Source organism: Chaetodon trifascialis, chromosome 3, assembly GCF_039877785.1.
Source record: "Chaetodon trifascialis isolate fChaTrf1 chromosome 3, fChaTrf1.hap1, whole genome shotgun sequence".
Classification (NCBI taxonomy): domain Eukaryota; kingdom Metazoa; phylum Chordata; class Actinopteri; order Chaetodontiformes; family Chaetodontidae; genus Chaetodon; species Chaetodon trifascialis.
The window spans coordinates 20,787,544-20,810,370 of NC_092058.1; the positions used below are offsets into that span (position 1 = coordinate 20,787,544).

The window sequence follows — 22,827 nt, forward strand, 5'->3', positions numbered from 1 at the left end:
AATGAATAAATTATTTCTAAGAGCAGGTTTTAGGCATATGTTCAGGTATACTAATATAGTCACTCAGAGTCAGATTGTGCATGCCAGTGAGCATGGGATGCATTAAAATGCTTCTGTTTGAAAAGCTCCATATCCAACCATATGCTATCTAAAACACGCTTCCAGGAACAATACTAACAAAACAATAAGCACATCACATCAAACCTGACTTTAAAGAATAAATTCTTTGGTCAAATTACAGTCAGCTTGATGACGCCACAATCAGGCACATGTACAGTACAGTATGACATAAGCTTGTGCGTATACAGCATGACATGCATGTAGATGAGCTCATGCATGTGAGAAGACACGGTGTGTTGACTGCTAACTTACTTTCAAAGGTGACCCTCCTCTTTTCTGTGAGGAGCAAGAGGAAAGAGACAGAAAGGAGAGAGCAGTCTAACGACAGCTACGTGACAGTAAAGGAACACGGACAGTCAGGAGCCTGAATCACAAAGCAAGTTCCTCTCAGTCAGCCGACTGTTATCTAAACACCTGCTAAAACAGTGTTTTATTTGGAGATGGGCTGTTTACACATTTTGATATGATCCGCTGAACCTGCTACACAGCTAGGATATATGCAGCAAAGATTCAGTTTCCATGGTGATCATCCTCATAAAAAGGGTAGTTTAGCTTTATGATAGCAATAAGCTTGGATTAAAACCAATGTTACCTGGCTAATCCACTATTCTTACTTTGTGAGACAGGCCCAAGCAGGATTACAATGTTAGCTGGATAAATGCACAGTGAATAAAAACAGTTTGTGTGGCGTTGTGTTTTTTAACTTCAGTCCATGTCCCTGGCTGGAGCGAGGTCCAGGTTTAACATGTACTGAGCACAGTTATCCAGTTATATGTAACATTGTAACCCTGCTTTATGAGAGAGGCCATAGAGAGAACACACACATAAACACACCACGTCAACAAAATAAGTGAACCGAGAATCCATTTGTGTTGACAGTGATAGCATAAGGTGAGGACCTCCTGTGGGGGGAAACACCAGCTTCAAAACAGGAGATCCTGGGTTGAAATTCAGGCTGGGGGCAGCAGCGAATGAGTTTCCCTGTGTGTTTGTTTGCTAGTCCGTATGTATGTGACTGACCTTCAGGTGTGGAGGTCTCCTTGCAGCGCGTGGAGGGATTGAGCAAGCTGCTGGCGTTGGGCTGATGCTCTGGAGATTTAACAATGGCTGACATGAGGATTTGATGTCGAGCCTGGGCTGGCGTGGAGGGAGCCACATGTTCCTGGGCTTTGAAATGAGCTGCTGTGTCACCATAAACAAATAAAACAGCCTAGTGTTAGATAAATAACAGCTAATAAACTCAAAAAAATCTGTGTCCATTACCACAAAAACCAACTGATTCTGAAATGAATCTCTTAGGACCTGGCAGGTGTAGGTAATAGAGCAGGATGCTGCCATGGCAACTATGTGAAAATTTGTCTGGGAACAGATAAGGGAGGAGGCACGACACAGGATTTCCTGAGATGACTTAGGTTGTCATTTCTCATCTCAGATGGCAGAACCAACTGTATGCGGGTATGAGTTCTGATTAAAACACATGATTTCCAGAGTTAATTCAACACCTCGGACTCTGTGTCAACAACCACTACCGACGCTATGTCCCTCTCTCTGGATGGACGATAATCCACCTTCTCATTCCTTGCTGCCAAGGAATTCAATACCATACAAAGCCTGTCTCGCATCTGGTGCAGTAACTGTGCTGTCTGACTCGAGGACCTACCCTCTTCTCTGAGGGATCGCAGCTCTATTCTCATCTTCTGCAGAGCCTCTTCCAGCTCTGCGCACCTTGAGCGTTCCTTCTCCAAAGCCAGTTTCATGTCACCATACTGGAGGGGAACTGCCGGCTGGGGCTGTGGAGCCAGCGCCCCGTTAGTCGTGGTACCTACATCCTCCCGACGCCGCCCGAATATACCCTGTTCGCAAAGGGAAGATTTTACTATACAGAACAAAACAATACGCACATTTTTTATTCTTAGATAGGAGCTGTTTAACAATTTAATCTGTCTTAAAGGTTCCCAGACCTTCTTTTTCTTTGTGGGCTGGTCCATTTTGGCCTGGAGGAAGTCAATGAGTTTGGTCTGCTGGGAGATGGTCCCCTCCATTTTCACCTTCTCATGGGAGTATACAGCCTGCACGAAGGAAAACAGATTTTCAGAGAAGGAAATACCTCTGAATACAACATTAAAAGAACTCCCTTTGAGAGCATATGAATTAGGATTCCTCTTTCCTCTGTCCCCAAAATACCTTGTTACTTGCCAACATTATTCGCTCTATTGTAACATCTAACTAGGACTCTTTTCTCCCTAGAGATGGCTGTGTTTCATCAAATTGCAAAGCTATTGTACTGAGCACCTGTATATTCTCCAGCTGGTACTCCAGATCGGTCCTCTCGGTCTTGAGCATGTCTGTCTGGTCGAGGGCATCCTGCAGGCCTTGGGTCAGACGGAATATGTGGCTCTTCTGGAGGTCCATCTGCTGCTGCAGGTTCCCCTGCTGTGGGGACACCAGCACACAGATATTTCTATTAGGAAATTTCAGAATGGAAGCAAATATAATCAAATCAATTTAAGAGAAGAAGCGTCTCAAACAAACCAAACAGATTTTTGCCAGATGTTTAAAGAAATGTACTTTACATGAAAGTATTTGAAGTATATTTCTTTGAACAATCGGCTTGCTTTTGTGTTTTTGAATGAGTCAGTTATAGGGGACAAGTCCATCACATAAATGGAACTTAAATGTAATGAATACAGATATGTGTTTTATCATTTCTACCTCTTCCATCAGCCTCTGTTTCAGCTCTCTCTCCGTCTCCAGTTTCTGCTGTAAGCTGCGGGCGTTCATCTCCAGCATGGCGTGTTTCTTCTCCAGATCATTGAGCTGTGAGAGCATGTTAAATTGTCACAATTAAAAGTTGAATTCCACAAACACAGAATGTACTCAAAGACATATTTGTTGTTTAACTTGAGGGCATTATAGTTGGACCATAAGTAAGACACTTGTAACTCACAGTATCAGACAGACTTTCAGCCTTCAGTCTCTGCTCCTTCAAGGCCTGCTGTAAAGCCAGTATCTCAGCCTTGTGCTCTTTGACTGCCAGCTCCACTGCCTGGCGAGACTCAGAGCTGCGCTGGTCCGCACGCAGCCTGTGACCAGCATAATAACAAGTCTTACAACAGCAACACATTTTAATGCATATATGGAACAGCATAGTGCAGTCAGCCTTGTGTACAATCACAGTGTAAGTACACAGTGTTCATGTCTGCATGTTACCTGTTCTGCTTCTCATTGTCCAACAGTCTCTGCAGGTCTCTCGTGCGTCTCTCGGCTTGGCTTTTTTCATCCTCCAGGGCACCTCTCCAAGCCTCCCACTGCCTCTCCTTCTCCAGCAACTCGTCATTTAGGGACTCCAGCTCCACCACCTGCTCCTCCAGCATGCTGCATGTGGTCTTCAATGTCTCAATGTTCTGGAATGATAAACGAAAGAGCAGACTGAAGAGAACATCTTTCACAGCTTTTGGGAAAAAAACACGTGACTGTTGTCTCGCCTGCATTTTCACGGACAGCACGCTGTTTCTGTATAATGAGGTTTAAACATTCATCACATCTTTGGTCTGTAACATGAGGATAAATAACAAAAAACACAAGTTGACTTATTACGGTCTGACATCTAGCTGAAACATGACACACTGAAAAAAATGTGATTGTTCACAATATCTTTAACATTTCCACTATGTCTACCAATACTGCAGGTATACCGTGACATATTCAAGAGCTTTCAAGCATTTGTGCGTGTGTGTTACCTGTTTCTGATTGTTGAGGTGCATCTCACGGTCAGCCACCTCCCTCCTCAGCCTGTCCACTTCCTGGCTGAGCTGCAGCTGGTCCTCCCGCTCATCTGACGCCTCATCAAGCTGCTTGGACAGGTAGAAGTTCTGGCGGTTCAACTCGGCATTCTCCTGACTCAGCTGTGTTAGCTGCTCCTCCAGGTCAGTGATCACCTGAGGCAAAACAGACAGGTACAGCAAGGTGTTAGCCTTGCTTCTCGAAGTGAACAGATATGACAGTATTTTTAAGTTCTGGACACAAGAGCCAGGGAGAGAAGATCATATCAATTAATAGAACTGGGCTACTGAAGATTTACAGCTTGACAAGGACACTAATTAATGTGTAAACTGATAGCGAAGCTGCTTCCAAAATCCCACCCAAGAGACTGATGTTTGCCATGTAGGAATTAGGAAAAGTATATTTAACAAAATGAGCCAAATATCAAACTGCACCTGAACATTGTTCTTTATATTATTGTTAGATGTAGGTGTTCTTAATGTCATCCATTTAGGTACAGTAAATGTGTATACGTAAAAAATGTGTATGTACTACTCAAGTGTTTGGGCAAAGTTGGAAATTGCCCTCTGAAAGCAAGCTGTGCTTCTGTCTTTCACAAAGACTTGATTCAGCCGACTATATTACTACATCATGAGCTTTAGAGTTGAACATGAATCACTATACATTCAAAGGTCTTTTGAAACCTTCTGAAAATTGTTCTGCTGCTGCTGAAAGCAGAGACAAAAGGCTGTGGCAGCACTTACTGAGCAGCTGTCTCTCAAGGCATCAAACTTGCGCTGAATTTCATCTCTGTGATTCTGTGAGAAACAAGAGCAAATGAAAAGCAAAAATACAAACACAACAGACTGCTACATTAAATGAAGAATGATGTGAAGCTGACAGTGTTATTTAAATCAGCTTTCCTTTGGACTGCATGCATAATACAGATTGCCTACATCTAAACACATTTGTTATGAATGTATGTGCACCTGTGTTTCTATGAGTGACTCTGATTGTACACATATGTGCTTGCACATTTGCCTTACCCTGAGGGCGGTGATCTCCTCCTCAGCCTCAGCGGTGGTCTCCTCCAGCTCAGTCTTTGCTTGTTGCAGCTGGCTCTCCAGGGCGAGACGGGCAGCCTGCAAGCTGCTAATCTGGGACTCGCGCTCCTGCAGGGAAAGGGTCAACTCTGACACCTGTCTCTTGATCTCCAGCTTCTCTTCCTCGTGTTCCAGGCCCATCTACAAGGAAAGGGGACTTGGGTGAATGCTGTGTGTGTATCACAGTGTAAATCAGAAATGAAACAGATTGTATTTGCAGAATTTTCTGCAAACCTGCTCAGAGCACCAGATGGTAGGCGGTTTAGGACATCAGGGTGATTCTGAAATTGGGAGGGAATCTAAAACCGGGTTCAAATCAACATAGACGCCTGCTTGAAACCTTTTGTAGGGCCCTGTGATTTCCATGGTGCAGAAAACACGGATGAATCGTGGAATTTGATAATAATAAAAACAGAATCAACAGCAACACGTGGAAATAGAAGAAATTGCCAAAATGTGGATGCAATTTACAAAAATCAGGGTTTTTCTTTCCTACCTTTCTTCCACAGTGCCTGAGCCAAGTAAATTGAAAAAAAAAAAAAAAATGCTGCTGTCTTTTGGTGTCTCTCTCTCATGCACACACACACGCACGCACGCACGCACGCACGCACGCACGCACGCACGCACGCACGCACGCACGCACGCACACACACACAGCCAACCAGACACACGCACACAGACACAAACACACACAGTCATGTCAAAGAGGTCCTCTGAAAGAGAGAGAGGCAGCATGCTAGCAAGAGCTCCTCACTTCAACAACCTCTCTGAAGTGCAAACACAGCGGCAGATGAAAGACGCAAGTCAGTTGAGAAAGACTTCGCGGCTATATGCACAGAGTCAGATATTCTCTTGGAGAAAATGAAAAAGCTACGTCTGTTTCTAGTCAAACATCGTAAACAAGGAGCGGTGTTGCCCGAATGTGAGAGTAGCCTCCATCGGACCCTCGTACCAGCTGTGTTTGAGCTGTATATGGGGGCTGTCCTGTAGAAGAACCGCTGATAAATAATGATGTTGTGTTACATCAAATTTATTGATAATCATAACATTTTTAATATTTTGTAATTGCAGAAATTTTATTCATCCATCACATGGTGAGACACTCTGATATGTATTGATATACTTTTGAAAATTGACCATACAGGATACCTTTGCTTTCAGTACATAAATGCACATTTCATTTGCTTTCTAAATGCAATGAGGAATTTAAGGCCAATTAAAAGAACAAAGAAATGAAACAAAGCTGAAAAGGTATCAAATTAATCAGAAGTTTTTCAGGCTGAATGGGGAGAAAAGAAAAGGGACAAAGAGAGAATAATGAGAGGATGTCAGGAGACACAAGTGCAACCGGTAGATACAGAACTGCAGATGCAAACTCTTCTAAGTGCAAAACTTGGACAGCACCGAGAAAGTTAAAAGTGCACAGTGGAAAATAAGGCCTCTGGTAATTAGGTTTAAAACTGTCACACTTGTTAAGAACTAAAAATAAGATAATCTAAGACCTTTTCAAGTTTTTTAAAAGAGCACATGTACCCTCAGTCTGTGCTGATAAAGTGCACCAAGTTGAGACACACAAGCATGCATTTAGCTTCTCCATAGGTGTCCCACTACCACAGCGATAGAACAGAAGATCTCATCCAAAAGTAGATGTTTGTGTGTGAGAGAGGACAGTGCGCATTTGTATGTGAGGGTAAAGAAAGGCCACCAATTAGTGCCAATCTGTGCATCACGTCTCAGTGGGGAAGAGTGTGTGGAGGTAGATATGACATCCAATCAGCAGGCTGTCCACAAACAACATCTGCAGACAGCACAACAGAGAGGTGAGAGCTCTCACACAGGAGAAAGAGGGGGTTGTGTTTCAATTATGTCAAAATGTCTTTCTACGGACTGGGTTTGCAGTGGATGCACATATACAGGAGCATACAGATTGTTTAGTTAAACGCATTATCAAACATTCAGTGAGTGTCAAACATGTGAAAAAGATAAAAGTAACAACCACTTTCTTTGTCTTTAATTATCGAATTAGAAAGCTTTCACAGGAAGTCAGACTGCAGACCAGAGCTGAGACACAAATAGCACCTCGCTTGACAATATATGGGTTAAACTTGGTCCTCCAGTTTGAAGGTAAATTATTCATTGTCCACGCATCAAGGTCTTGCTTTATTGTCCTGTGGTTAAACATATCCTCACCTATTGTCAGTCAATGCAACTACTTTGTTGCAGAGATAACAAATGAGGGTTGTGAGCTCCACTGGATCCGTAGACACAGCCTGCATGCAACCCCAATGGCAATTTTGTAGAAATGCCATTATAGACCTACAGTATTTAATTAGCTGTTTATCTGAAGGGAATCTGAGCTCACCAGCTGATCAGCTGCCTTCATCCCATTTGTGGAGAGTAATAACGAATGGCTACGCTGTGTGCTAGTTAAAGTGAATTACTTAATCTTGAGATTTTGAGCCGTGTCTCTGCTTCCTGTTGCCTCACCTCCCGCAGCCTACTCTCCAGCTCCAGCAGCCGGGTCCTCTTGGTCTGCTCCTGCTGACTCATCTTCTCCAGGTGCTCCTCCAGTTTGGCATTCTGGGCCTCCAGCTTGCCTGCCTGAGACTCCAAATAGAACTTTTGCTGTCGAAGCTCTGAGATCATCTCCTCCTGGGCTTTCCTGACAAAAATATACACACAGAGATGCCTGTTACAATGCCTATTTATAAGCAGACATCTTTGACAAACTTTTGCAGTTTTCATAACGTTTACCTAACATATAAAAGCATTTAGTGGTTTAAGTAGACACCGAATTATTCATGTGAGCTAACAAGTCACCTGATGTACTATAGCTAATACATCTTAGAAAACAAAACCTTGGAAATGTTTGAACATTATAACAACACAAGTATCTTCATATTCCTTAAACGAGCACATTGTTAAGTTCAAATTACTTGTATGTTAAACCTACAATAAATTACATTTTTGGCAACTTGGGAGAAGTGGACACGTGTTGTGAACACAACAGTGTTGTCACCTTTTAAGTCGATATGGCAAACTACGGAGCAACGTTATCACTCATTTGGAGTCATGTTGCTGTCCAACGGGTGAGTGTAGGTCCAGTACCCATGGAAATAGCTAAGCTACTTAGGTAGTTGCTGTTTAGTGCAGAGAAGATAGTATACAGTGGGTCTTTAAAGCTTTTCTGCTGAAAACAGTTGCCTGCAGTCTCCAGCTGCCCCTGGAAAGTGCACGATGACAGTGAACCAATACAGTAAATTTACGGGCCTGATAGCGAAAATTCACTATAAAGGCCCGTAACACTGCGGGAAGGTTCAGGTTCAGGTAAGTAGGTTGGTAGGTTCATGACTATGAGCAACTTGTTTCACATTGTCACACTGTTTTATGGTTTTCATTTAGATTTGCTGTCATAATATTAACATTTAATATTTGTCATAGCTACACAGTTAACACACTGGGGAGACAGAACAGCCGTGGTGTATAAAAATCTAAGCGCATGCTAATGAACCAATTGGGGGCTCAAGGAGACAGTCAGTGTGGGTGGGGGTACTCATAAAAGCACAGTGTGGGCAGGTCTAGTTAACTCACATATTCTTCTGGGTGTAGATGCTGCTGTTAGCGGCCAGCTTGTTAGCCTCTGACAGCTCAGCGATGCGCTGCTCCAAGTTCTTCATCTTGGAATCCATAGCATTAATGGTCTGTAGGAAGAGTGAGACAAAATACCATGGTGGAAATCACATCCCTACTAACAGGCTCAAATGCAAGGATGTGTTCCACCTTGATTGATAGCCAAATCCTACTAAGAATCATGGTGCACAGCGGCACAATTTTTTTAAAGGAAACAGAATTTTGTGCTGCAGTGAAATCCTATTAGAGTCCATTAAGGTGTTGCCTGAATCTTCTACTGTCAATGTCAGATGACTGCTTCTAAAAGCTTCTTAGTGCCTCAATTCTACCACATTAACCAGATTAGGACTTGAGCCCGGGCTTTATAGTACAACACGAAGTATACTGCAATTTAATCCAAACGTACGTTCCAATACATTTGAACCACTATAACAAATTACTTTGCCCAGAAACAAAAAAACATTGATGAAGTCTAGTTGTCAAATTGTGACAGCAAATTGAGAGGAGAATGAAAAGCATCACATGTTCACAAACAACTTTAAGCCACAGAGATATATATTTGACTTTGCATAATATAACTGAGGGGGGACAAACTTAAAATCAGACGATTATATATATTGCTGCTGTTTCTAATGTTGCAAAGTATTTCAGTAATATGAATTGTGGCATTAGACAGTGATTATATGCAATTCTCTGAATCTTAATAGAAATTTACTTGCAAATGGCTGAGTGGAAAGATCTTTAAAGAGCCTGTTGTGTTTCCTTACTGCTTTCTGTTCACTGATGAGTTTGCAGTTCTCCCTGGACTCCTCCTCCTGCTGGGCCCTTCTGGCCTCAAGGCTCTCCTTATCAGCTAGGTCTGCCTTCATCTGGGCCTCCAGAACCTTGATCCAACAGAACCAGCGAATATTACACTTATTAATGTTGATTTGACAAATTCACATTTAGGTTGCAGTCCGTAATTTGCGACATGATAAAGCATTAAATCATCAATCATTAAAAAAACATTGCATACTGAAATGGTTGTAAATGTACAGCCTGGTGTGGACGCAGTAATTACAGCTATGACTATCTATCTATCTATCTATCTATCTATCTATCTATCTATCTATCTATCTATCTATCTATCTATCTATCTATCTATCTATCTATCTATCTATCTATCTATCTATCTATCTATCTATCTATCTATCTATCTATCTATCTATCTATCTATCTAGTAGTAGAAGTACAGTAGTCTGGGTGATATAAAGCTGGCCCACCTTGATCTTGTCCTCATAAAGTCTCTCCTTTTGAACCAGTTGGGTTTCCATCCTCTGGGCTGTCGACTGGGCATCCCTCAGGTTCTCCTCTAGTTCCTGGAGGGAGTAATGTGACATTGATGTCAATAATGAAAAATAGCTTTCTTTGTATGTAACATTAAAACGCACAGACTATCACCACGATGATTAGTTAATGTAGCCTACAGCCCTACTACCAACCCTAAAGACATGAAAGCACAACCTACTGAAAACAGACTGAAAACTATTCTGATAATTCTCCTCTAATATCAGAGGATGAAAAAAAAATTAAGAGAAAAGAAGAAACTTGCATTGAACAGCTGGAAATCCACAAGACGGCTGTAGCGGTGCCTGCTCATGCTGACACTGGTGAAATTATGTGTATGTTAAATTCTATGTATGTAAAGACACTGTTTGCCTATTAGCCATGTGTGAGGGCTCAGCTAGCGGGAAGCAGTGTGAGCCATGCATACGTGTGTGCTCTAAAATAACTGATGAGGACAGACTGGGAGAGGGCTGAATGAATGGGAGGGGGTGGGCAGGGGGGTGAAATTAGGGGTTGAGTGGGTCCGAGTATTAGCGAGCCTTATCTGTAGCTCTCTCACCAGGATCTTTTCAGCCATCTGCTGAATCTGCTGGGATTTGGTCTGAATGTCATCTTTCAGCTTATTCTCCCGCCGCTCAACCATCTCCAGCCTCTTTACCTGGTTCTCCAGGGTCTTCCTGCCCTCCTGCTTACACAGCAAAAAACAGCAACATAAGACTAACCACACAGAAAAGAGTGGCTTGTGTTGTAGTACAGTATTAATAAGCCAGTATTATTTGCATCATTTGCATGATTTAGCACTGAGGGTTTAGTCTAGTACCTCCGTCTCTCTCAGGCGGCGTTTTAAAGTGTCACTAGAGTCGGTTTTGCCTCGCAGGCGCTCCAGGTCTCTTTCCAGCCGCTCTTTGGCCTGCCGGACATTCTGCAGCAACTCAGTGGCTTCTGTACTCGCCTTCACTGCCTGAAGGAGGTCAAGAGGTCAAAGGCTGTTAGATCCCAAGACAAACCTCTCGATATGCTTGGGCAGTTCGTACTCACAGAGACACTGAAATAAAAGTCACCCTAGGGAATACATGGGGAACTGCAACAGGCTGCAGAGACTGGAAAAACTGCTCAGTTCTGTATAAACATAAACTTTACTGATCTGCTTTTCAGAGGTTTAGGAGATATGACAAAAAGAAAAGGATTAACTTTGTTTCAATAATGTTTAAATAAATGCTTTCTTATTACATAATATTAGCAACCAAGACAAGAATTAATTTACCTTGGACAGTTTATCCTGGAGCTCCTGGATTTTGATCTGCTGCTCAGAATTGGTCTGAAAAAGGAAAGCTCAGTTCAAGAAACTCTAGGAGGGCTAGAGGCTCCAATCATGCAGACTGATGTGACAAGTATGATCTGTTACCTTTTCTAGTTTGGAGAGAAGCTCCTCCACCTCGGCTTTGCCCTGCTCTTTAGCCTGAAAATCAATAGGGAAACAGTAGAGACTAATCAGCACAGTAGACCCCATCCACTCTCAAGTCGTTGAAGCGGCAAAGGCAATGTAGCACTACTCCCATAAACTTCCTCCAGCTCCTCCTGAAGGATCCCCCGGAGCGTCCAGGGAAAGAGGGAGATGTAATCAATTCAAAAGCGCACCCTGAGTGAGGACACCTCCTCAGCGGGCCATCCAGGAGGCTTCCAAACCATGTGACCCAACCATTTCAACTGAGGTCGTTTGGGCTCTGATCCACACAACTATCAAAAGTGGTGGTTGTGTTTCAAATGTAAATGAGAGCTTGTTCTATTGTGAATACTTTATGTGTACACAATGACTTCAAACTGCATTGTTCTCAAATATCTTAATATTTTACTTGGACTATAATTACTGGTTAGAATCTGTAAATCTGAGGCTTTGATTAATTGCACATAGACATGTTTTTATTTTCAGGTTAAAAATGACTATCAGATCTTTAAAGGTCACTCTGAGGCACCAGCAAGCACAATAGTGGAGCAGCATCAAATGTAATGGGTTTCCATTACATTTACAAAAACCACTTGGCATTTAAGTCTATTAGTCTGTCAGATTAACTAAGTGGTCTGCAATTTTATATTCAATAATGCTGGATTGATGGCATCGAGCTTTTTCAGACACCGCAAAACAAACCAAAGAGGAAAGGACAATATCACATGTATATGGGCTCTGCAGACTTTGTGCTTGGCTCTTACAAACTATGACTTCAGCAGTTCACTGAAACAAGGGGAAGGCTCAAAGAGGAGAGACATAAAACCAACACACAAATCAACCTCTTCTTCTCTGTGAGCGGACACATTTGGCATATATATAATTCAACTGTCGCTATTTGCCTCACTGTAGTAGTAGTGGTATGAATGCAGTTGTGGCCCATATTTATACTTTCATATGCAATACTGTCATTTTATCTAAATGTTTTTTGATATTTTAAGCAGGCACAGTTACATGAGTCTGAGAGAGATGTTATACTTCAGGCAGTAATAGTGCTGTAACTCAACATGTAAAAGTATATTTATATGCATGTACAGTATGAGCACCTCTGGTGCAAACATACCTTTTGGATTCTCTGCTGGTATTCCACAGCTTTCCTCTTGAGATCCTCACTTGTTTGCCTGGAGTCTCTAAGTTCAGCTTCATAGAGGTCGCTACGGCGTCTGGCTGCTGACAGGTCCTCCTCCAGCTGCCTGATGGTAACCTGCATCTCCTCCAGCTGGGCATGGTACTCCTGAGTCCATAGATGGCACACAGTGGTCATCGACATGGAACAAAACTGACTTCTGAAAGCTGACTGTATATTCATGAGCATGTGAGGAGAAGTTTCATCAAGTGAAGTCATGATCACTACCACTACTATCATCTTACAGTATGTCTCCTATATAGCCCTTTATATCCCTTATATAACACAGTGTTGTGTATTGACCTGCACTGTTGTTTGCATATAACTGATATTTTGAATTCTGCCCAAAGACTTCAGGCTGTGATCACACTCATTCTGTACAAGCTGGAGATAAATCACTGTTGTCCTCGAAGTGAGAAGATGAGTTTTTATTTTCTTGGAAAACGTATTTTTCTTTCTCAGCAAAGGAAAAGTGCTTGGTTTGAAAATACTCTTTAAGGACGGAGTAAGCCATGACATTTTCATTGTGTTACACTGTGCTCCAAAAAATATTTAACTCAGCGATGTTTCAACATATGCCAACTTTCAAGAAGTTTGTATAGGCAGTGTGCTTTTCATAAATAAATCTGATATTTATTTGGGCTTTAGGTTTTTATGTGCACCTTTTGACAGCATAGAAGAGCAGCAGAAGTTTGTTTGGCACAGCCTGAAAAGAGAGAACTGTGCTCTTAGCACAGGCAACAACTGCTGCCAATGCTATAAAGACAAAGATATACTTCACATATCTGCTGACACAGTTTCATTGTGCAGCATTCTATAGAAACCGCAGTGCACTGCAGCAATGACCATTTATCGCCAAAAGCATCAAAATCAAACATAGCAAGTCAAGGAACGCCACTTTAAAGCTGTGGTCGGAAACTGCACTGCCGAGACGACGAGTGGAAAAAAAACAAAAAACACTTGTGTCTTTAAAATCCTTTGAAGAGACATCATGTTACACTGAACAATGACTTTGATCATGAGGGGTTCATGCCGGTCAGTGTTTCTGTTGGTAAAATATTTCTGAGCTCAGCTTTAATCTGTAATTTGAATCATAGATGTTGATTAAAAAACTGTCAATGCTGTGTGTCATTCCCCCGGGGAGGAGGAGGACAAATCTCTTGAGTAATGATCAAAGTCTTCTGCACTTTTTGTACCTTGCAGGGATGCCATCTGCAGGGATGACCTTTATGAGTGTTGAGGACAAGGGAGTCCTCAGAGGGGAAGCCCTGCCTGCTTCAGTTACTCTTTTAACTGATATGATGGCAAAAGACCACACTATGAAAGGCAGAATAATCGCCTGCAATAAGATGGTTAAGATGGCTTCATGGATGCAGTATGAAGACATTTTTTACTTTCACCACACATTTTTAGTATAAATACCTTGAAGTGTTTATAAAAAATCTCCAAAATGCACCACATCATTATCGTGATGAGAGGGAGGAGACAGGATCATTTGAATGAGAAGATTTACATACTTGCTCTTTAATTTCCTGCAGCTTGTTGCTCTGTTCACGGATGTCGTGCAGCAGCTGCATGGCCTTGTCATCCTCTCTGGAGACCTCCACACGTGCCTCCTCCAAGCTTCGCTTTAGGCTCTGCAAACACATGCACACACAAACTCAAGTGTGCTGCTTGTTCAAATCAATACTGATTTTTGAGGTGTCGAGGGCAGCGACACGCAAGTACACCAATATGTGAAAAAACACAAACCTAAGAGCATTATTATGTTTAAAAATCTCTTTAAATTCTGCACACACACGGTCACAGTTGTGATGACTCACGCTGCACTCAGTGATGTAGGTGGCGAGGTCTTGCTCCAGAATACTTCTCTGAGTTTCGGATGCCTTCAGCTCCACATCCTTCTGGTGGAGCACTGACTCCAGGTCAGTCATTTTACGCTGGAACCTGGAGATCTCCTGCTCCATCTGGATCCACATGAAGAAAACAATACAATTAGTTTCATTGTAACTTTAGGCTGCTTTTTGTGTTGCATTGGCTGCCTTAAATGCAACAGAATCGTTAGGGCACTTAAAGTGGTGATTTAAAAAAGGGAAGAAAGGTTCATCAGCCACAGATTCGACTGACGGCTGATTTATTTGACCTTACTTTCACCCAACTCAGCATGCTTCAAGAAAAAAACATAGTTGTAGTGTTGTACACACAACACGATTAACTTGGCTCCTTACAGGAGCACCAGAAGCCTGCTTGATCTGTGTTAAGCCAGACAGACTGAATAAACTCTGGACGTCTGGTAATAAAACCCATGATGGAATCATTTTTTTGCTCACAACAATGTTCTGCAATATGGACTGGAAAAAATGTAGTTTTACAGTTTCCAGTCAGCCATCAGCTGTCTTATTCCAGTCATCTCTGGCTTGTTTGATCGAGCTGCTCCTGCATTTGAAAATACGACTGACTTGTTTCTCATAAAGGCTGATGATGAAATACTGAAACATAAATAAAAGCAAAAAAGCCTTAAATGGTACACCCCTCACCTTGTGACATTTGTCTTGAGTTTCTTGTAGTTCTCTGCTTTTAAGATGCAGTTTCTTTTCCATGGAGTTGGTCTTCGCAGGAGAGTTGAGGCCTGCAGTCACTGACCTGATGATAACACATACACGTAAATGTTCTTCAGTTCTATTTAAGCCAAATATTTCACACAAATACTACATGTCTCATCTGCGCAGAACTTAAAACATGTCAAAGATCAAAATAAAGATGGTGCACATGCTGTGTGCATTACCAGTGTGTTTCTTTGCAGAACTTTTCGTTATACTTCCACTATTCAGGTAGGTTTATTACAAGACTCAAACAAACTCAGATTAAGTATGCATATGTGAATACAGCTTTGTGCAAGACGGTGAAGAATATTCAAAATATCACATATTCGCAAATCATACATCAGCAAACCAAAAAGGGGATAACTGAAAGCCTCATCATGACATAGAGCCAAATCATGTAGCGGCAAGCCTTCACAGCATCGTAGCTGTTAAGATGGTTAAAATGAAGACGCAACACCCACACATCATACATGAGCAGCAGACAGAAAGTACTCTTAAGGATATCTAATCCTAACAATGCGGATACTGACAACAGCTAGAACAGCATTCAACAGAACATTTTTGAAGTGAGAAAGAGCTGAGTATGTTTTATTCATTGTGGTACATTCAGGTCGAAACAGATTACATGAACAAAACAGCCACGTAGACCTGGGAGTATTTGCTGTTTGCCTGACAAAATAATATGACAGGAGAATTCGGGCTATGCTTTCGCTTGGGGTTGGTCTGCACAGAGCTCCGTAGTGAGTCCGATTCGCTCATTTTCTTGTTTATGTAAGGTGAGGTCCTGTTTTGTTTCCATTCTTTGGGAATAATTGAGAGCACGGCTTTCTCTTGACCAGAGAAAAGACTGAAACAGAAGTCTTCTAAATAAATGAATGGGTCTGTATGAATGAGTTCACAAATACCGCAGAGGGATCTTTAATAAAGTTGACTCAGACTGAGTCACAGTGTTAAAAATAATCACGAAAGCAAGCACTGCTCCCTTCGCCTCTCTGCATCGAGAAACATCCCCCTGACACACACACGCACACATACAGTATGTATACTGTATGTATAAATACAGAGAGAGTACACAGAAACACACACGAACATTTGGCTCGTATCACTAACAAAACTGCAACACCCAAACCAGCCTTTTTTTCACAGGATCTAAATGAGGAGGTGTTCCAGCTAGCTGAATCTGCTGCCAATTAAAAATTGATGTTAGACATAAAAATTCATTAAGTTCTCCAATGCCTTGTTCAACAGTTTTGGGGGGCTTCTGTACAGATAATGTGACAATTAAAATGTCCTCAGCTGGGGTTTTAATGCATTCAGCTGCATGGTTTTCCCAATTATCTGTGTCTTTGTCAAAAGTGATGGCGAATATGGGCTCAAAGTGAGTATGGAGGATGGATGCATTTCTTCCCCACCCTCTTCTGTTGCCCCCCCGCCCCCCACTCATTTCTTGTTGTATACGCTTTAAATTGAAAGCTGGAGTGAACATGAATAATGTTTTGAGGGAGGCATGGGTAATACTTTTTACTGTTCTAACAATTGTGTAGGTAAAATAGAAAAGAAATATTTTTGCAAGGGAGAAACTGCCAGGCTACTCTTTTCCTATCTGAGGAATGTGGTCGTTGTTGTCTCTTTGTACTGTGGAGGGAAAATAAATGAGTAGCCAGTGCAGACTGCATTATTGAAGACAATCAAAGAGAGACGGGGGACTCAGAGAAAGTATGCAAGTTAAAGGCTTTGCGGCACTGATCAGGTAAACAAGAAGAATAGCAAACATACATTCACACAAGCATGCACACACTGAAGAAAATGCAAACAAACAGATCAGAACACACACGCAGGGTTGCAAAGAGAACCATCATTTTTGTTTTTGTAGAAGGGGAAAATCACCACTTGCTGTAATTAGTCATTTCAGGCTTATGCTTAAACCAAACTGATAAAAGCACCAAAACAACATGGTAACACGTTCTTTGAAAAGCTATGCATAAGACTGGCATGGCACTATAATGAACATGAAGGAATCTTTATGTTTATGACTGTTGTCACAAAGTGTCATTCGGTCAATGAACCCTAACCCACTTTAAAAATGACATAATTGACTGAATGACACAGTCACTAACATCATAGTCCCTCTTTTTCATGACAGGTGTCATGTCAGGGTTAAGACAGTGTCACGTCAGTCTTATGCACACCCCTTCAAATAAAACATTACCAACAATGCAGAAGAAACAATAACCAAATGCAAAGACAGTAGATTAGGGCACTTTAACAAATGGCTTCCAAAGAGGATGGGAAAACCTGATGTGATGTGATCATATGATACGTTTCAGTCACCTGTGACTCAAACATTTTCTTGCATGTTTCCTTATTAATTATGCTTTTTGCTGAGCAGCATCATGTTGGCTGACATTTCACTCTAACAATCTGTGAAAATCATATGTAGTAAACCAAATGGGGCCATTTAAAATTTAGATCATTTTAATACAAATGCACAACTCAGATTTTTTTTTAAATCATTTTAAAAAATTACACATATGGACAAAATACCACTCTTGTCATGTGGGTAGCGCTAAAGGAAATGCTGTGGGTTGTTAAAAAACGTAAAGATATCATCCTCCAAAGACTATGAAAGTCCTCAGCAGATTACCTAAAAATTGGGCTATTAGTTGCAGAGATAATAATATGTCAGGGTGAAATTTTGACCAGATGATGGCATCCTCTGGGGACTTTGAACATGAATGGCGATTTGACAGTATCCATTCATGGCAATCTGGTCAGTACTTATCAAGATATTCTGTTCTTGGGCAAAGCGTTAGATGACTGTCCTGACAGACAGACAGACAGACAGACAGACAGACAGACACAAAAACCAAAGATATACTCAGTTTATAAAAAAACACTGCATACATTTTATAAAAAACACCTGGAAATTGCCCTAGGATACATCAAAATCTGCCACAGAGGCAGATATTTGAGGACTTTTTACGAAACAAAAGGGCAGAAGTTTATGAGCCCATATTCAAGGCACTTTGCAAAGATGATTTTCTGACATTATGAATTTGAGGCAAGCTGTTAAGGGGAATGTGTTGTTGAGTTTTACTAATGAGGAACCAGACAGACAAGTTCACACAGAATGAAAAAAAGAATGGCAGGAACCCCCCAAAACACATGATTAGCATTTCATTATGCCTGGCTCTGGGTTCATTCATTTCTCTTTCCTTTTTGGGGTCGTAATGAAGAATGTGTACACGCATATGCATGCACCCACACACAGATTTGACACATTCTATGAGCTCGGAGCTCCTCTTAATCAAATGCAGCAAAGAAAATGACTGGCTTCAGTTAAAAACCATGAGCAGATGACTGGTGGTGTAACAGCAAGGGACAGAGACATTAGAGGAGGAAAAAAAAGAGGAAGAGAGGAGACGGGTAAAGATGGGGGTGGGGACTGGGAGAAAAAAAAAAAAAAACATCACGTTAGTAACCATAGAAATAGATTCTCTCTCCCAATCTGAGCTCTCATCCTTTACCCTGTCTAATCTGCTAACGCTTTTTCTTCCCTTTCTGTTGCTGCTGCTGTCATGATCCGCAGTCTCCAGGACCATTAACCTGCTAGAGCACTGCCATGGGGCTGCAGAGATGAAACCCATCCTCGTGCATTATTATCAGAGGTTAAGAAGCCAAACACCATTAGGGATAATTACAGTCCCAAAACCCATGCTATAAAAGTCACAAGCCCATTATGCTGCACAGTAACAGCGAAAGCACAATAACAGCAGTAAGGGTGGGAGTGTGTCTATGTCTGGGGTTCCACCTCTAGGCAAACCTCATTGACACACTCAGCCGCATACCAATCAGCGCCAATGGCAAGATAATGCCAGCTCACATCCTCTGGTCCATTCACTTCATCTATCTATGCATCAGATCAACTACGCGTGATCCCAAAGCACAAAATCAGGAATCCGAGAGAGCACCGGAGAAGAGGGAGATCCCTCCCCTTCCTCATTCCTTGTCTGACACAGCATATGGCCATACCCGTTTTGGCCCCAACGGGCACAACACTAATGACAGAGAGATAACACCAACTGCCCAGGGCACCACACTAGGTCACCTGAAACAAGGCTACCTGGAATTTGTTGCCATGGTAATGAGGAGTTGAAAGGCAGAACGTGAGCCAACGATAGCATGGGGTCTTAAACTGACAAAGGTGTGCTACAGAGGTCTATACATGAGGTCTCTGCATTACAGGAAAAAGAGGGGTCATCTTTAAAAAAAAACAAAGAAGAAAAGCCAAACAATATCTTGTAAACACATAGCACTTACTCAGTTTTGGCCAATGTTGACAACGCTCTGCTGAAGAACCAGCCTAGAAAGGGCAGATCCTGGCCCTGGAAGCCCACTGGCAGAGCTCCTCGCTGGGCTGCTGAGGCTGGCCGGGGGGCTGCCTGCTCCGGCTCCTCAAAATTAGAGGTGTCATCTTCAGCGTGCAACGCAGGAACAAAAGGCGGGAGAACTGCAGGAGAAAGGATGAGAGGAGGAAGTAAGAGAGGGCAAGAAAAAAGGAAGCAGCAATGGCCGAAGTAGTAAAAAAAAAAGGACAAAATAAAAAAAAAACACAACAAGGAGAAAGGGGAGAGAAAGGAAGGGAGGAGGAACGGAGCTGAGCGGTGGGAGCCTAGAGTGCGGTAAGTCGCGCGTTGATGCACATGCTGCCTCTCTGTCCCTCCCTCCCTCCTTCTCTCTCTCTCATATACACATGCTCACTCGCTCTACCTCACTGCAGCAGAGCAAGCTAATCAGCTGGAGCCAAAGCTGAAGCATAAAGCTCTATCTGTGTCCAATTATCAACAAAGCAATTGTGGATTTTTAATACAAACATTTATGTACGTGACTCTCTTTTTTATATTGTACTTGATATTTATTACTCAAAGACAATCAATTAATGGAATTAACATCGAGAAAAAAAAATCAATATATCTTCTCTTCAACACACACACAGGCACAAAAAGCTCCGGCATTTCAAACACCATGTCCTCATCTGCTGATAACCATGAGGATTTTGAACAAACAACTAGATTAATATTCAGTGTTGATAGGAATATTAGGACTGAAAACAGCTCAGAGGAATTGACCGGCATGGCGATGTTTGATAACTGTTTCAGAATAACAAAAACAAGGTTTTATTCATCTGAAGACACAAGGTACTCTGCACAGCAAAATAAACACACTGCCCCCCTGCAGCAATACATTTTGAATCACAGAGCCACTGTAAAGCTGCAGTTCTTTAATGTGACCATGCTTCACGGAAAATGTCCATTAATGTGAACGTTATGGGTGTGTTTTCCAACAGCTGGTCTTCTGAAAATGTCAAACTCTTTGTCATTCAGTCTCAGATTTGATAGCAGCAATGACGTCCGACGAACGCACATGCATTTCCGCCACAGAGAGCGTGTCGCTAGTGTAAAAGATTTGTGCTGCGTCTGTTGAGAAGTGGATGAGTTGCAGATCTTTACTCTGTCTGCCTTGCTACTTGTCTCTGCCTCCCTCCCATTCTCCTCCTCAGGAAAGAGCTGGCCTACTGCCAACAGCACACAGAATCTCATTATTTTACTACTGACAACACCACTGGCAACGCAATAGCAGTGTGTTGTCTATGTGCAACCACACACACAGTATAATTATGTATATTCTAAACACATGTGGCAACTCATCAGATATCATCTGTCCAGTAACGTTATTACAGCCACACTGTGTCATTTCAAGCCAAATTGAGCATTCTGACTGGAAAGACAGAGGAACAAAGTCTCAAGAGAGAGGATCTCCTCACCTTGTCTTAAGTTGTTCCAGTCTACACTGGAGAAGAAAGAGTGACAGCGGAGTCCCTGGAAGCCCAGTCGTTCTTTGGCTCCACACAGCAATCTCTGCAGCAGGTCTACAACCTGCTTACTGGCCCGCGGCTCCTCCGGAAACTTAAGGAAACGCTGGGGGCAAACAACATGGGCAAGGATTCATTACATAATGCATAGACTGACTAGATAATACTTCAGGTAAATCAGACTGCACATTCCCACTGCGAATGGTAAGGAGACACTTTATTTCTTCATTAACCTGCAATTTAAGTTGCAAACATTACATAAGACACAGCCAGTTACCAACATCAGTGCATGTGTCAAGATGACAGTCTACGTACCTGAAAGTTGAGGATGTTGTGGATTGTTTTGGTAGAAGTGCCTTCAGAAAAAGGTGACCTAGCATAGATCATCTCATAAGCTATAACCCCAAGAGACCACCAGTCACACTCAACTCCATAGGTGCTCTGAGAGCCCCCATTCATGGCTGCCAGGACCTCAGGGGAGAGGAAGTCCTGTGTCCCAACAGGCACTGTGGGAGCTGCCACCTGGAAATACATCCATAAAACACCATGATGTCACCGTCAAGCATACTGAAGTTAATACACAGAGCAAACTCCGTGATCTACTTACTGTTTTGTTAGCAGTCAGCCTGGCTGCTGATCCAAAGTCTGCCAGCTTAATGTGACCAGTCCGATCGATGAGAACATTCTCTGGTTTGACATCTCTGCAAGTGGATAGTTTAGAAGGGATTTGATACCGCTTTTACAAAGCTGTTGCCTTTGTACTGTAATATGTCTGCTGCTCTGATGATAATAGAACACATTTGTAAACTCCAGCAATGTTTTTGTGTTACATAACATCACACTCAGTGCTCTAGGTTAAATTAGAATGCCACATTTCTCATGCCCATTTAATGTTTTCCTGAATTATGAGTATTTGACCTTCAAGTGAAACAAAAGGCAAACAAAGAATGATATTTAGTAAATATGTACCAAGTTAGGGTCTCTGGCCCTACTTCTTTAATTGTGTTATTGAGGTTGGCTTCAGTAGCTGACGTGGCTTACCTGTGGACATAGCCCAGCTGGTGGACAGCATGAATGGCCTCCAACAACTCAGCCAAGTAGAATTGAGCCATAGCTTCATCAAACTGATCTTCATATCGGTTCAGCAGGGACATCAGGTCACCACCTGGCAAGTACTCCATCGCCTAAAGACACGGTTGCATGGAGTCACAAAATGACAGTATAAAACTACGGCCAACACATCTGAATGAATGTGGGTTTGAACAGGATTAAAACGAACAGGCATCACACGCGGTTGAAACGTTTATGGATGCCTATAATTAGGCCTATATTTAGAAAGAAAAACAAAGTGTAGGAGCACATGTGTTTGAGCTCACATCAAAGCTCTATTCAGATTAATCTTACAGGGTGGTTCCCCTCATTATAGATTCAGTTATGCACCACAGGGCACTATTGCAGATTTATCTATGACACTGCAGTCAAAGGATTCATCTTCAACAGCTAAAAATACACCTACAATCACTGTGATAGCATTGTTTATCTGAGATCATGGGCTAAAACAAGACATACACATCAATTCAAATGCAAATAAAAAAACAAAAAACAAAACATACTCAATATGCATCTCTATAGTTTGGAAACACAAATCAACAAATCACCCTTGGTCATGTTTGACTCAAGCTCCCTTTTCCACTGTCTGCATCCTGAAATGAAAGACATTGGTCAGGCTGATTTGAGCTATATGGTGGCAGCCATACAGCCTTAACATGCGAAAGCCCCCG

General features: G+C 42.1%; 1 protein-coding gene across 3 annotated transcripts in view; it reads right to left on the reverse strand.

Annotated features, from left to right (window-relative positions):
• Nucleotides 1–22,827, reverse strand: part of cita (citron rho-interacting serine/threonine kinase a) — a 37,273-nt gene that overhangs the window by 10,088 nt on the left and 4,358 nt on the right. The window contains exons 6-32 of one of the 3 annotated variants that reach the window (XM_070958929.1): nt 22,088–22,230; nt 21,654–21,747; nt 21,362–21,568; nt 20,999–21,152; nt 19,495–19,684; nt 15,109–15,214; nt 14,395–14,538; nt 14,089–14,208; nt 12,509–12,679; nt 11,347–11,400; nt 11,206–11,259; nt 10,762–10,902; nt 10,501–10,629; nt 9,878–9,973; nt 9,383–9,499; nt 8,577–8,686; nt 7,473–7,647; nt 4,929–5,126; nt 4,647–4,700; nt 3,861–4,058; nt 3,331–3,524; nt 3,068–3,203; nt 2,833–2,937; nt 2,413–2,553; nt 2,082–2,189; nt 1,781–1,973; nt 1,141–1,302 (exon numbers count right to left, since the gene is read on the reverse strand). In XM_070958929.1, the coding sequence (XP_070815030.1) occupies nt 1,141–1,302; nt 1,781–1,973; nt 2,082–2,189; nt 2,413–2,553; nt 2,833–2,937; nt 3,068–3,203; nt 3,331–3,524; nt 3,861–4,058; nt 4,647–4,700; nt 4,929–5,126; nt 7,473–7,647; nt 8,577–8,686; nt 9,383–9,499; nt 9,878–9,973; nt 10,501–10,629; nt 10,762–10,902; nt 11,206–11,259; nt 11,347–11,400; nt 12,509–12,679; nt 14,089–14,208; nt 14,395–14,538; nt 15,109–15,214; nt 19,495–19,684; nt 20,999–21,152; nt 21,362–21,568; nt 21,654–21,747; nt 22,088–22,230 (3,694 nt within the window). Of the gene's footprint in view, nt 1–1,140; nt 1,303–1,780; nt 1,974–2,081; nt 2,190–2,412; nt 2,554–2,832; nt 2,938–3,067; nt 3,204–3,330; nt 3,525–3,860; nt 4,059–4,646; nt 4,701–4,928; nt 5,127–7,472; nt 7,648–8,576; nt 8,687–9,382; nt 9,500–9,877; nt 9,974–10,500; nt 10,630–10,761; nt 10,903–11,205; nt 11,260–11,346; nt 11,401–12,508; nt 12,680–14,088; nt 14,209–14,394; nt 14,539–15,108; nt 15,215–19,494; nt 19,885–20,998; nt 21,153–21,361; nt 21,569–21,653; nt 21,748–22,087; nt 22,231–22,827 lie in introns of those variants that run through there. The other 2 variants (XM_070958928.1, XM_070958927.1) reach the window with 2 other exon arrangements.